The sequence below is a fragment of the Loxodonta africana genome, chromosome 12 (genome assembly GCF_030014295.1).
Source record: "Loxodonta africana isolate mLoxAfr1 chromosome 12, mLoxAfr1.hap2, whole genome shotgun sequence".
In the NCBI taxonomy this organism is placed as follows: domain Eukaryota; kingdom Metazoa; phylum Chordata; class Mammalia; order Proboscidea; family Elephantidae; genus Loxodonta; species Loxodonta africana.
In genome coordinates, this window is record NC_087353.1 from 79755313 (window position 1) to 79768717 (window position 13405).

The 13405-nt window shown below is 46.3% G+C and overlaps 1 protein-coding gene across 3 annotated transcripts in view; it reads right to left on the reverse strand.

Moving 5' to 3' along the window:
* Positions 1–500: 500 nt before the first annotated feature.
* The window catches only part of COG7 (component of oligomeric golgi complex 7), an 88242-nt gene continuing 75337 nt past the window's right edge, over positions 501–13405 (reverse strand). For all 3 annotated transcript variants that reach the window (XM_003418900.4, XM_023558834.2, XM_023558835.2), the window contains exons 16-17: positions 7764–7907; positions 501–3433 (exon numbers count right to left, since the gene is read on the reverse strand). In XM_003418900.4, the coding sequence (XP_003418948.1) occupies positions 3267–3433; positions 7764–7907 (311 nt within the window). In that variant the 3' untranslated portion in view covers positions 501–3266. The remainder of the gene's footprint in view (positions 3434–7763; positions 7908–13405) is intronic.

Genomic DNA, 13405 nt, shown 5'->3' on the forward strand with positions numbered 1-13405 from the left:
TCAGTCCATTACCGGAACTCCCTGGACCCAGGTCCAGCAGGTCTGCACGACTCACGTTATGCTCTTTTAAGAGCTGTGTGTATGGGATCAAAGTGACAACAGCAACTCGAAGGATTACATAAGAACCTTAGGGGGCAGTATTTTTATGTTAATGGGGAGGGACAACTCAGAAAAGGCAGGTGAGAATGGTTACACAACTCAAAGAATGTAATGAATGACACTGAATTGTACATGTAGAAACTGTTGAATTGGTGTATGTTTTGCTGTGTATATTCTCGACAACAAAATAAATTTAAAAAAATACATGAAAAAGATGATTTCCCCCCAAACTGCCCAGAAAATGGCATGCTTTAATTTCCACCTCTACCCCAAAAGGAAAAGTCATGTACAGAAAGCCATACAAGAAATTTGTATTTATTGTGTGCTTACTACCTGCTGTTGCCCCCACTGTATCTCAACGACTCCTCAAATAATCCTATAAGATAGGTACCATTATGATGCCCCTTTTCAGTTTTTTTTTTTTTTTTCAGGTTAGGTAGGAAACGAGGCTCAGGGAGGGGGTAGTGACCTTCCCAAGGTTGCACAGCTAGGAGGCGATGAAGCCAGGAATCGAGCCCAAGCCTGCTGGCTCTCCCAAACATGGACACAGAGGCCACCACAAAGAGGTTTCCACTTCAGAGCAGCATGTCACTTTCCAGGCTTCCAGCTCTCAGTTCAAGGCAGAAGCCAGGCGTGATCCATGCCAGGGATAGTCTGTGACCCACTAGATGAGAAACCAAAATATTTGTCTTGGTTGGGGCTCCCAGCTGATGCTCCACCAGGGCCAGCAGAGCTAGCTCCAAGGATGTGAGGATGGGATGTGTGGAGCCCCTCGGACGACAGACCAGTGGACACAGGCCCGGGCAGCCTGGTGGTGCTGGTTCACAAGAGGCGGAGAGGCTGGCATGGGCAGGCTAACACCCGTGATTAGGTGTGCCTGCTGTGTGCCTCTCGTACCCTGCCCAGGAAGAACACATGACAGCCAGGGGCACAGACTCCACAGTCCCGAGGCTCAGCTCTGACCCCGGCCCCCACCACGGAGTGGTTGAGTGACTCCGGGCAAGTTCCTTAAACCTCTTCAAACCTCAGTTTCTTTGTCTATAAATGGGGATACTATCTCCTGCTTTCCAAGGCTCTCATGAGGCAGGCCAAGTGAGACAGTGCAGGTGAAAACAAAGCTTAGCCTAGACCCTGGATCACAGCGAGTGTTCAACTTCGATAACTAGACCCTGGGACAGACTCTGGAGTCCCCAGGAAGTGCAAACAGTTAAGCACTTGGTTGCTAGCCCAAAGGTTGCAAGTTCAAGTCCATGTGGAGGTGTCTCAGAAGAAAGGCCTGGTGATCCACTTTCGAAACATCAGCATTGAACACCCGGTGGCGTACAGTTCTCCTCTGACACGCATCGGGTCACCATGAGTTAAAGTTAACTCTACGGCAACTGATTTTGGTTTTCTGGTTTTGTGACAGACTCTGTTGCCACTCCCCAACTTCTTCCTTGCTAGCAGAACTCCAACTGTATCCAGGGGCCGCCACAAGCCCAGCCCAGGCAATAAATCCTGAGTGGTTTAACTTGGTGGCACAGTGGTTAAGAACTTGGCTGCTAACCAAAAGCTCAGCAGTTTGAATCCACCAGCCACTCCTCGGAAACCTTACGAGGGGCAGCTATACTCTGTCCTATAGCGTTGCTATGAGTCAGAATAGACTCAACAGCAACAGGTTTGGCTTTTATTTATTTATTTGGTCTAACCCAGTGTTTCTCAGGTGGAGGTGATTTTGCCCAATATCATTTCTGGAGACAATCTTGGTTGTCAAAACTAGGGGGTCCTAGCGGGTAGAGGCCAAGGATGGTGCTGGGCATCCTACAACATACAGGACCGCTTCACAACCAAGAATTGTCTGGTCCCAAACGTCAGTATGCCCAGAGAAGGGGCCCTGGTGGGAGCCAATCGCAACAGTCGAGTTCCCTGCATTCCCAGCCTCCCTCACAGCCAGGAAGATGCCTGTGACCAACGAATGTCCTGGAGGCCCAGGATAAAGTCGGCTGGGGGCTTCTGGAAATGCCTTTGATTTCCTGATAGAAGGGACAGGCATGGCTACCCTACCATGCCTTTCCCCCTTGCTTCTCCCCTTGAAGGTGGCAGCCATCCTGGGGTCCAGGCGTCACCCCGCGATGACGAGGCATCCAGCTCGAGGGAAAGGCCAAGATCACAGGGAGGCCGGTCCTGACTCTGTCCTGCCACTGAGTCAGTGCCTCTGGCTGCCCACCACCTGACTTCTTGGCGCTGAGAAAAAGTCACTGCTCTTTGTGTAAGCCACTCAGACTACGTTTTGCTCTTCCTTGTAGCCAAATGCAACATTAACAGATACAAAAAAAAAAACATTAACAGATACAGACATCATTAATCAAAAATTGATATTTACATCATCTCATGAATTTTAAAACAGGAGAAAGTCAAAGCCAAGTCCTTATGATGGCCTGCCCACAAGACATGTATGATCCGGCCCCATTTCATATTAGGCTCCCCTCCCCCACCCCCACCCACCCTGGCTGACCTTGAACATGCCCCGGGCCTGGCCACCTGCTCCCTCTGCAGGAATCCTCCTCCCCTGGCTCTTTGCCATGCATGTCTCCCACACTTCACATCTCAGTGACACGCGACTGTCCCTTTCACAGCCACATCCCAGTAGCTTCTCTGAACACTGCATCCAGTGAAACGACTGCATAGCGCATAGTAGGCCCTCAGACATTCAGTGGAGGAAGGAAAGAAACCAGCCCCCTTCCTTCCATCAAACCAAAAAACCAAACCCTGCAGGAAACCTGGTGGTGCAATGGTTAAGTGCTTAGCTGCTAAACAGAAGGTCGGCAGCTCAAATTCACCAGCCGCTCCTTGGAAACCCCATGGGGGCAGTTCCACTCTGTCCTGTAGGGTCCATATGAGTCAGAATCGACTCGATGGCAAGGATTTTGGTCTCCTTCCACAAAAAAATTTATTAATTCCATTTTCAAGATCACATAATTTTAAAACTTATTAAAAAAATCACCTGAAAAATTACTCTCTAATAAATACTATACCTCTAATTCACAACCTTTTTAGATTATGTAAATAAACCATGTCTTTTGAAAACAAGTTCTCACCAATCCGTGGCAGATTTTTTGAGCAAGTCCACCCTGGAGAGTGGCTGCGGCCACCAGCCCTGGCTCTGCTCCGAGGACTGTGAGGTGGTGTCAGTAAGCCACACCCCGCATGGCGGCTATTGTAGTGGCGAGGCGGCGGGGAAGGCTTTTGGTGGCCTGTCTGTAATCCTCAGGTTTGGTCTTCAAGAGGGTCACGATGTTCTGGAGAGTGCGGGATGGCTGCAGGCCCAGGGCGTCCATCACATTGGTCAGGTAGTCTGCGGGTGTGCGGGGGAGGGGGGGACGCGCTCAATATCCAGTGGGACAGAGCCCTGAAGGGCCTCCCCTGAGTAACAAACAGAGAAGTCCCCAGACTCCTAGCCCTGGGTGCCCGCTCTGCCCTCAGCAGGCAGGCCTTGACTCAAAGGGTTTTACCCACAGGGTCAAGCCTGACTGTGAGTGTAGCCTGGGTCCAGGAGGTCTAATTTAATAAAGAACTACCCAACATCATCCCCACCCCAACATACACACACACACACACACACACTCAGACATGCATGCACGTGCACACACTTGCATACGCGTGCACACACTCTCACACACGTACACACATGCGTGCAGCAGACACACAGGCATGCACACACAGACACAAACACATGTACACATACTCACACTCGTGTGCACACACACACCCTCTCCAGCTGAGCTCCCCAGAAGCTCTATTCTTGGAACTCCTGGATGGCCAGCCCCGCTCCCCAGTGTATACCACTGAGCTCATGGAGAGCCTCAGGGGTCAGGGGACAAAGGAGCTTGTTTGAGCAGTTACCAAAGCCTCCCCATCGAAACCCCACAGGCAAGACAAGGACCATATGTGAGGCGAAGGCCTGGTATAACGCAGGGTTCCCACACTTCCCAGATGATAATCCTTCGGGTCACTTTCCTCTCCTCTCCCCCAGAATAAATCGATGAGACTCTCCAAGACAGGGTCAGTTATGGATTGAATTGTGCCACTGCAAAATATGCACTGTAAGTCCTAACCTCTATGCCCCTGGTTATAATCCCACTGGGGAATGGGTTGTCTTTGTTACGTTAACGAGGCAGGATTAGTGTAGGGTATATCTTGAGTCAATCTCTTTAGAGATATAAAAGAGGCTAAACAAGCAAGTGAGCAAGCAGAGATGGGGGAAGAAAGATGACAAGCCACATGAAGATCGCCCAGGAGCAAAAGCTCAAAGAGACAAGGACCTTCCTCCAGAGCCAACAGAGAAAGAAAGGCTTCCCCTAGAGCTGGCACCCTGTATTTGGACATCTGTCTAGCCTCCTGAACTGTGAGAGGATAAATTCCTGTTTGTTAAAGCCACTCCTTTGTGTTATTTCTATCATAGCAGCACTAGCTAAGTAAGACAGGGTCCTAGGATTCTGCAGTTGTCAAGGGCAGCCCCAGCAATCTGGTGGAGTGGAGTGCAGGAAGAGAAGACCAGGTATAGCCGGTGTGCCCACGGTGAGGTCCTTCAGGCTCTAGAGCCTCTGCTTCATCTGTCCATGCAGTCAGTGCCCGCCCACCAGGCAGCAGGGTTCAGAGGACTCAACGGGACAAAGGACGTGAAGGCGGCTGATGGGAGGCAGGTGATCAATAAATGCCTGCTGCCCTTCCTTTCTCCTTCCTGGGTGGGTACAACCCAGACCTAAGGGAAGCATTCTGCCCACCCACCTCCCTCACCCTGTTCTAAAGGACTAGAAGCCTGTATGTCCCTCGTTAATCTTTTTTTTTTTTTTTTACCCCTGTGGTGAAATACATGTAACAAAACAGTTGCCATTTTAATGACTTCTGAGCATACAATTCAGTGACATTAGCTACACTCAGCACATTGTGCAACTGTCACCGCTACAGTCACGGGTAACGTCTGTTCAGACAACATCTGACCGGATACGCGTCCCGACTGGATATGCACCGGTGGTCCCATAAGGTTTTTTGTTTTGTTTTTTTTAAAGGGAAAGTGGGTCTCCTTTTGTTTATTACTTCCCCCGAATGGCTTTAAAGACCCCAAACCCTGACTCTTGGCAGCAATGGACCACGAGTGGGATACAGGCAGGTGAGGCAGAGGACATGGCTCTGGGCTCTGGCTCTCGGGCTTTGTCCGGCGGGCAGGCGGGGGAGGTGATAGCAAGGACTGTGGGGCCTGGGCTCCTGCTCCTCAGGCAGGCGGGACAGCAGGCGGGGCTGGGTGTGCTCCACTGCCTCCTCACTGGCTTCGTCTCACTCTGCTCCTGCCACTGCCCTCTCAGCCACCACTACCTGCTTCAGCAGCAGCAGCCACAACAACAGTGACCGGAATTGGGCTCTCAAAAGGTTTTAATAGCTTTTACGAGGGTTGGTTAGTATCTAGGGATTGTACATAAGTCAGACGTTTGTAACCCAGGGACTGTCTGTAAACAATATGGTGTTTGTACAATGTCCAATCATATAATGTCCTATTTCACAGAAAGTATCATGGACGTTGAGTGGCGCATGACTGTGTTTATGAAATTCAGTACCTTTTAAGCAATAACTCCCCATTTCCTCCTCTCCCTCGCCCCTGGTAACCACTACTAAACTTTTGTCCTTATGCATTTGCCTGTTCTGGATATTTCATATAAAAGGGGTCACACAATATCTGTGCTTTTGTATCTGACTGGACCGTATGGCAATTCTATGTTAAACTTTTTGAGGAACCACTAAACCATTTTCCACAGCTACTATACCATTTTACATCCCTATGAGCAACGGACGGAAACCCTGATAGTGCAGTGGTTAGGAGCTACAGCTGCTAACCAACAGGTCAGCAGTTCACATCAACCAGGCACTCCCTGGAAACCAAGTGGGATAGCTCTACTCTGTTCTGTAGGGCTGCTATGAGTCAGAATTAACTTGACGGCAATGGGTTTGGTTTTTATGAGCAATGGATGAGGGTTCCAATTTCTCCACACCCTTGCCAATACCTGTTATTTTCCATTTTGCTGATATTGGCCATCCTAGTGGGTGTGAGGTGGTATCTCATTGTAGTTGTTCAATGCTTTCTGATCACTGTCTAAGCTAATCTCTTTTCCCTAACTGGCCTAGAGCTCCAGAGAGGCCCATATCTTTCCTTATGTGTTTTTTTGAGGCCCAACTCAGGGCAGGGCCTCTAGGAGGTACCTGCTCCGTCCTGGCTGGCTGGCTGACTCACAGCCAACTCAGAAGGAGCTGCTTCCGAGAAAGGGTACCACTAATCAGTCAGGCCCCTGTCTTCTTCACAAGTTTATCCATAAAACTGTGAGCTCTACTAGCCTGCATGCTTGTTATGCAACTGCTCTGTCCCTCTGGTTCCTTATCTACCACGGAGACAGAAGAACCCACCTTGTTAGCATCTGGGATCTTAAAAGCTTATGAGCAGCCATCTAAGATACTCCACTGGTCTCACCCTGTCTGGAGCAAGAGAGAATGAAGAAAACCAAAGACACAGGGAAAGATTAGTCCAAAGGACTAATGGACCACATCTACCATGGCCTCCACCAGGCTGAATTCAGCACAACTAGATGGTGTCCGGCCACCACCGCCAATTGCTCTGACAGGGGTCACAATAGAGGGTCTCAGACAGGGCTGGAGAAAAACGCAGAACAAAATTCAAACTCACACACACACAAAAAAAAAGACCACACTTACTGATCTGACAGAGACTGGAGAAACCCCAAGAGTATCCCCTTCAGTCAAAGATTAGACAGGCCAATAAAACAAAAAGAGACTAAATGGACACACCAGCCCGGTACAAGGATGAGAAGGCAGAAGGGGACAGGAAAGCTGGTAATAGGGAACTCAATGTCAAGAAGGGTGAGTGCTGACACGTTGTGGGGGGTTGGCAACTGATGTCACAAAACATTATGTGTATTAATTGTTTAATGAGAAACTAGTTTGTCTGTAAACCCTCATTTAAAGTACAATAAAAAAAACCCACCTCACAGGGAGTACTGAGGATCGGGTAAGAGTGCTGAGCTCAGCGCCTAGTGTGCCAGGTATGCAGTTAAGAGCTTAACAAACGTTAGTTTTGATAATTATTATGTAAATGGGGCAGAAGGCAAGGTAGCGCAAGGTAGCAGCTGAGTCGGTATTACTCATATCAACTAACCAATGAGAAACCTCTGGGTGGTGCAAACTCTTAATGTGCTCGGCTGCTAACTCAAAGGTTGGAAGTTTGAGTTCACCCGGAGGAGCCTCAGAAGAAAGGCCTGGAGATATACTTTCAAAAACCAGCCTCTGAAAACCCTACGGAAACAGTTCTACTCTGACACACATGAGGTCGCCATGAGTCAGGGTCGATCCTACGGGAACCGGTAAATCTCACTGAAGCTCCCCTTAGTGGGTCTTGGCCTCGGCAGCCCACCAAATACAGATGTCTGGGCTTCAACCCAGACTTACCGAATCGTAATCTTGGGGGACAGGGCCTGGAGAATCTGCATTTTTAACAAGCTTCACAACAGCCAAATCCAGAGTTGAAGTCATGAGGAGAACTGGGATAAGATTCCTAGAGAGGGCACTGACGGATGCAAGGGGTAAGAAATGCCCATCCCGCTGCCTGTCCCACGAGGACCTACCAATGTCAGTGGCCAGCTGCTTGGTGGAATGCGGGGTCAGCTCAGGGATCTGGAGGATCACGTCACAGTAGGTTTGCATCGTGGCCCGGGCAATGGAGCCCAGCCAGTGGTCAGCCATGTTGTCCAGCTCGGGCAGCTCGTCACCTGAAAAGGGAAAGAAGGAGGTCACCAAAGACATACAGAACCTGCTCAGGAAAAACCCATCAACCCACAGTTTTTTTTCTTACAGCTTGGATCATCCATTTTATTGGGAGAAGAATGTCATTAAGAAATGAGACCCATTGCTATCAAGTGGATTTCAACTCATAAAGACCCTACGAGACAGAGTGGAACTGCCGCATAGGGTTTCCTAGGCTGTAATTCTTTTATTTCTTTTTTTCCTAACTTTTAGTTTGTTGTTGTTGTTGTTGTGAATATACACAAGAAAACATACACCAATTCAACAATTTCTACACGTAAAATTTAGTGCCACTGATTACATTCTTCCAGTTGTGCAGCCATTCTCACCCTCCTTTTCTGAGCTGTTCCTTCCTCATTAACATAAACTCACTGCCCTCAAAGGTTCCTACCTAATCTTTCAAGTTTCTGCTGTCAACTTGATTCCATATAGATAGTTCTTAAAAAGGCATAATATGCTCAAGGCAGACATATTTTACTAGTTAAAAAAAAGAAAAAAAACCATTGCTGTTGAGTCGATTCCGACTCATGATGACCCTATAGTTAGTTAAGATAAACTATTATTCAGTTTTAAGATGACATCAGGGTTTATTTTTCAACCCACAGTTCTTACTGAGCCCTTCCGGGTGACCTGGCCCATGACAAGTGCTATACACACAAACACACCAGGAAGCTTACAGTCTGAATGAGAAGCACAGGAAACAGGGAACAATGAACTCTTAGGTCAACTGATACTGACTCAGTACAGTGAGGATTCAGAAAAGGATGCAATCAGGTGAGGCTGAATAATGGAAGAGTCCCCAAAGGCCTGGGAATCAAGTCTAGCCACATAGTCCAGTGGGATTTCTGCAGACAGAGAATAAGAGGGAGGGCAGGAGGGAGACTCAGACAGAGGGGGGCCCTAAACCAGAAGTTAGAAGGTGGGAGAGTTGGCACAGGTAGAGAACGGGAGGATCCCAGCCTCCCTGGAAGCTGAATGGCAGTGGTCGAAGCACGGTCATCAAATCAGAATCAAGACTGGAATTCAAGGCCAACTCTGTCACTAACGAGTTACCCAGCCTGTCCGAGACTGTTTGGTTCAAAAGCCCTTCAGGGCTGCTGTGGGAATTAAATCAGTGCACATGAGGCAGTAGGCGTGGGGCCCGCCACACACTTAGTGCTCGGTCATGGGGCAGCTGTTAGTCTTGTAATTATGGGGGAGTACAACAGGGAACCTGACCCATTGCCATCGAGTCAATTCCGGCTCATAGCAGCCCTATAGGACAGAGGAGAACTGCCCCATGGGGTTTCCAGGGAGCGCCTGGTGGATCTGAACTGCCAACCTTTTGATTAACAGCCGAACTCTTAACCAGAACACCACCAAGGTTTCCACCACAGGGAACAGTGGGAAATAAAGTGTTGGGAGGACAGCACTGGGTCATGGAGGGCACCCCGAGAATCATGCGGATACCAAGTCACAGGAGACAGGAAACAAATGGTTCCCAGGAAAGTTGTGACATGATAAGCCCATGCTGGGGAGCCTGTTAAGCTGTGGCAGGCTGTGGGGGGAGACAGAGTAGTCATGCAGGCAAGAGAAGGAGGGCCTAGCTTCCTAGGGAAAGGAGGACACTTGAGAGCAGGTATGGAAAGAAAAGGATAAATCATAGTACACTACGAAAATACCTGGGGAGGGGGCACAATTGGCAAAAAAAAAAAAAAGCATACGATGTGTTATTTGTGTAAAAACACTACTACTGATGAGGATGATGATGGTACAGAATAAAGTCACATGTAACACACTGTCTGCACAGGAACGGGGCCAGAGGGACACATGGGAAGATGAAAACACCAATTTGTTAAGTGGTTGGGACACAGTGATTTTTTTTCTTCTTAAACCATGATCTTTTTTTTTTTTTTAATAACTTTTATTAAGCTTCAAGTGAACGTTTACAAATCCAATCAGTCTGTCACATATAAGTTTACATACATCTCACTCCCTATTCCCACTTGCTCTCCCCTTCTTGAGTCAGCCCTTTCAGTCTCTCCTTTCTTGACAATTTTGCCGGCTTCCCTCTCTCTCTATCCTCCCATCCCCCCTCCAGACAAGAGTTGCCAACACAATCTCAAGTGTCCACCTGATATAATTAGCTCACTCTTCATCAGCGTCACTCTCCCATCCGCTGACCAGTCCCTTTCATGTCTGATGAGTTGTCTTCGGGGATGGTTCCTGTCCTGTGCCAACAGAAGGTCTGGGGAGCATGGCCGCCGGGATTCCTCTAGTCTCAGTCAGACCATTTAGTTTGGTCTTTTTATGAGAATTTGGGGTCTGTATCCCACTGATCTCCTGCTCCCTCAGGGGTTCTCTGTTGTGCTCCTTGTCAGGGCAGTCATTGATTGTGGCCGGGCACCAACTAGTTCTTCTGGTCTCAGGATGGTGTAGGTCTCTGGTTCATGTGGCCCTTTCTGTCTCTTGGGCTCTTAGTTGTCGTCTGGCCTTGGTGTTCTTCATTTTCCTTTGCTCCAGGTGGGTTGAGACCCATTGATGCATCTTAGATGGCCGCTTGTTAGCATTTAAGACCCCAGACGCCACATTTCAAAGTGGGATGCAGAATGATTTAATAATAGAATTATTTTGCCAATTGACTTAGAAGTCCTGGCAAACCATGTTCCCCAGACCCCCGCGCTTGCTCCGCTGACCTTTGAAGCATTCATTTTATCCCGGAAACTTCTTTGCTTTTGGCCCAGTCCAATTGAGCTGACCTTCCATGTATTGAGTGTTGTCTTTCCCTTCACCTAAAGCAGTTCTTATCTACTGATTAATCAATAAAAAAACCCTCCCCCACCCTCCCTCCCTCCCCCCCTCGTAACCACAAAAGTATGTGTTCTTCTCAGGTTTACTATTTCTCAAGATCTTATAATAGTGGTCTTATACAATATTTGTCCTTTTGCCTCTGACTAATTTCGCTCAGCATAATGCCTTCCAGGTTCCTCCATGTTATGAAATGTTTCACAGATTCGTCACTGTTCTTTATCGATGCGTAGTATTCCATTGTGTGAATATACCACAATTTATTTACCCATTCATCCGTTGATGGACACCTAGGTTGCTTCCAGCTTTTTGCTATTGTAAACAGAGCTGCAATAAACATGGGTGTGCATATATCTGTTTGTATGAAGGCTCTTGTATCTCTAGGGTATATTCCCAGGAGTGGGATTTCTGGGTTGTATGGTAGTTCTATTTCTAACTGTTTAAGATAACGCCAGATAGATTTCCAAAGTGGTTGTACCATTTTACATTCCCACCAGCAATGTATAAGAGTTCCAATCTCTCCGCAGCCTCTCCAACATTTATTATTTTGTGTTTTTTGGATTAATGCCAGCCTAGTTGGTGTGAGATGGAATCTCATCGTAGTTTTAATTTGCATTTCTCTAATGGCTAATGATCGAGAGCATTTTCTCATGTATCTGTTGGCTGCCTGAATATCTTCTTTAGTGAAATGTGTGTTCATATCCTTTGCCCACTTCTTGATTGGGTTGTTTGTCTTTTTGTGGTTGAGTTTTGACAGAATCATGTAGATTTTAGAGATCAGGCGCTGGTCGGAGATGTCATAGCTGAAAATTCTTTCCCAGTCTGTAGGTGGTCTTTTTACTCTTTTGGTGAAGTCTTTAGATGAGCATAGGTGTTTGATTTTTAGGAGCTCCCAGTTATCTGGTTTCTCTTCATCATTTTTGGTAATGTTTTGTATTCTGTTTATGCCTTGTATTAGGGCTCCTAGGGTTGTCCCTATTTTTTCTTCCATGATCTTTAGCGTTTTAGTCTTTATGTTTAGGTCTTTGATCCACTTGGAGTTAGTTTTTGTGCATGGTGTAAGGTATGGGTCCTGTTTCATTTTTTTGCAAATGGATATCCAGTTATGCCAGCACCATTTGTTAAAAAGACTATCTTTTCCCCAATTAACTGACACTGGGCCTTTGTCAAATATCAGCTGCTCATACATGGATGGATTTATATCTGAGTTCTCAATTCTGTTCCATTGGTCTATGTGCCTGTTATTGTACCAGTACCAGGCTGTTTTGACTACTGTGGCTGTATAATAGGTTCTGAAATCAGGTAGAGTGAGGCCTCCCACTTTCTTCTTCTTTTTCAGTAATGCTTTGCTTATCCGGGGCTTCTTTCCCTTCCATATGAAATTGGTGATTTGTTTCTCTATCCCCTTAATATATGACATTGGAATTTGGATCGGAAGTGCGTTATATGTATAGATGGCTTTTGGTAGAATAGACATTTTTACTATGTTAAGTCTTCCTATCCATGAGCAAGGTATGTTTTTCCACTTAAGTATGTCCTTTTGAATTTCTTGTACTAGAGCTCTGTAGTTTTCTTTGTATAGGTCTTTTACATCCTTGGTAAGATTTATTCCTAAGTATTTTATCTTCTTGGGGGCTACTGTGAATGGTATTGATTTGGTTATTTCCTCTTCGGTGTTCTTTTTGTTGATGTAGAGGAATCCAAGTGATTTTTGTATGTTTATTTTATAACCTGAGACTCTGCCAAACTCTTCTATTAGTTTCAGTAGTTTTCTGGAGGATTCCTTAGGGTTTTCTGTGTATATAATCATGTCATCTGCAAATAGTGATAACTTTACTTCTTCCTTGCCAATCCAGATACCTTTCATTTCTTTGTCTAGCCTAATTGCCCTGGCGAGGACTTCCAGCACAATGTTGAATAAGAGCGGTGATAAAGGGCATCCTTGTCTGGTTCCCGTTCTCAAGGGAAATGCTTTCAGGTTCTCTCCATTTAGAGTGATGTTGGCTGTTGGCTTTGCATAGATGCCCTTTATTATGTTGAGGAATTTTCCTTCAATTCCTATTTTGGTAAGAGTTTTTATCATAAATGGGTGTTGGACTTTGTCAAATGCCTTTTCTGCATCAATTGATAAGATCATGTGGTTTTTGTCTTTTGTTTTATTTATGTGATGGATTACATTAATGGTTTTTCTGATATTAAACCAGCCTTGCATACCTGGTATAAATCCCACTTGATCAGGGTGAATTATTTTTTTGATGTGTTGTTGGATTCTATTGGCTAGAATTTTGTTGAGGATTTTTGCATCAATGTTCATGAGGGATATAGGTCTATAATTTTCTTTTTTTGTAATGTCTTTACCTGGTTTTGCTATCAGGGAGATGGTGGCTTCATAGAATGAGTTGGGTAGTATTCCGTCATTTTCTATGCTTTGGAATACCTTCAGAAGAAGTGGTGTTAACTCTTCTCTGAAAGTTTGGTAGAACTCTGCAGTGAAGCCGTCCGGGCCAGGGCTTTTTTTTGTTGGGAGTTTTTTGATTACTGTTTCAATCTCTTTTTTTGTTATGGGTCTATTCAGTTGTTCTACTTCTGAATGTGTTAGTTTAGGTAGGTAGTGTTTTTCCAGGAATTCATCCATTTCTTCTAGGTTTTCAAATTTGTTAGAGTACAATTTTTCATA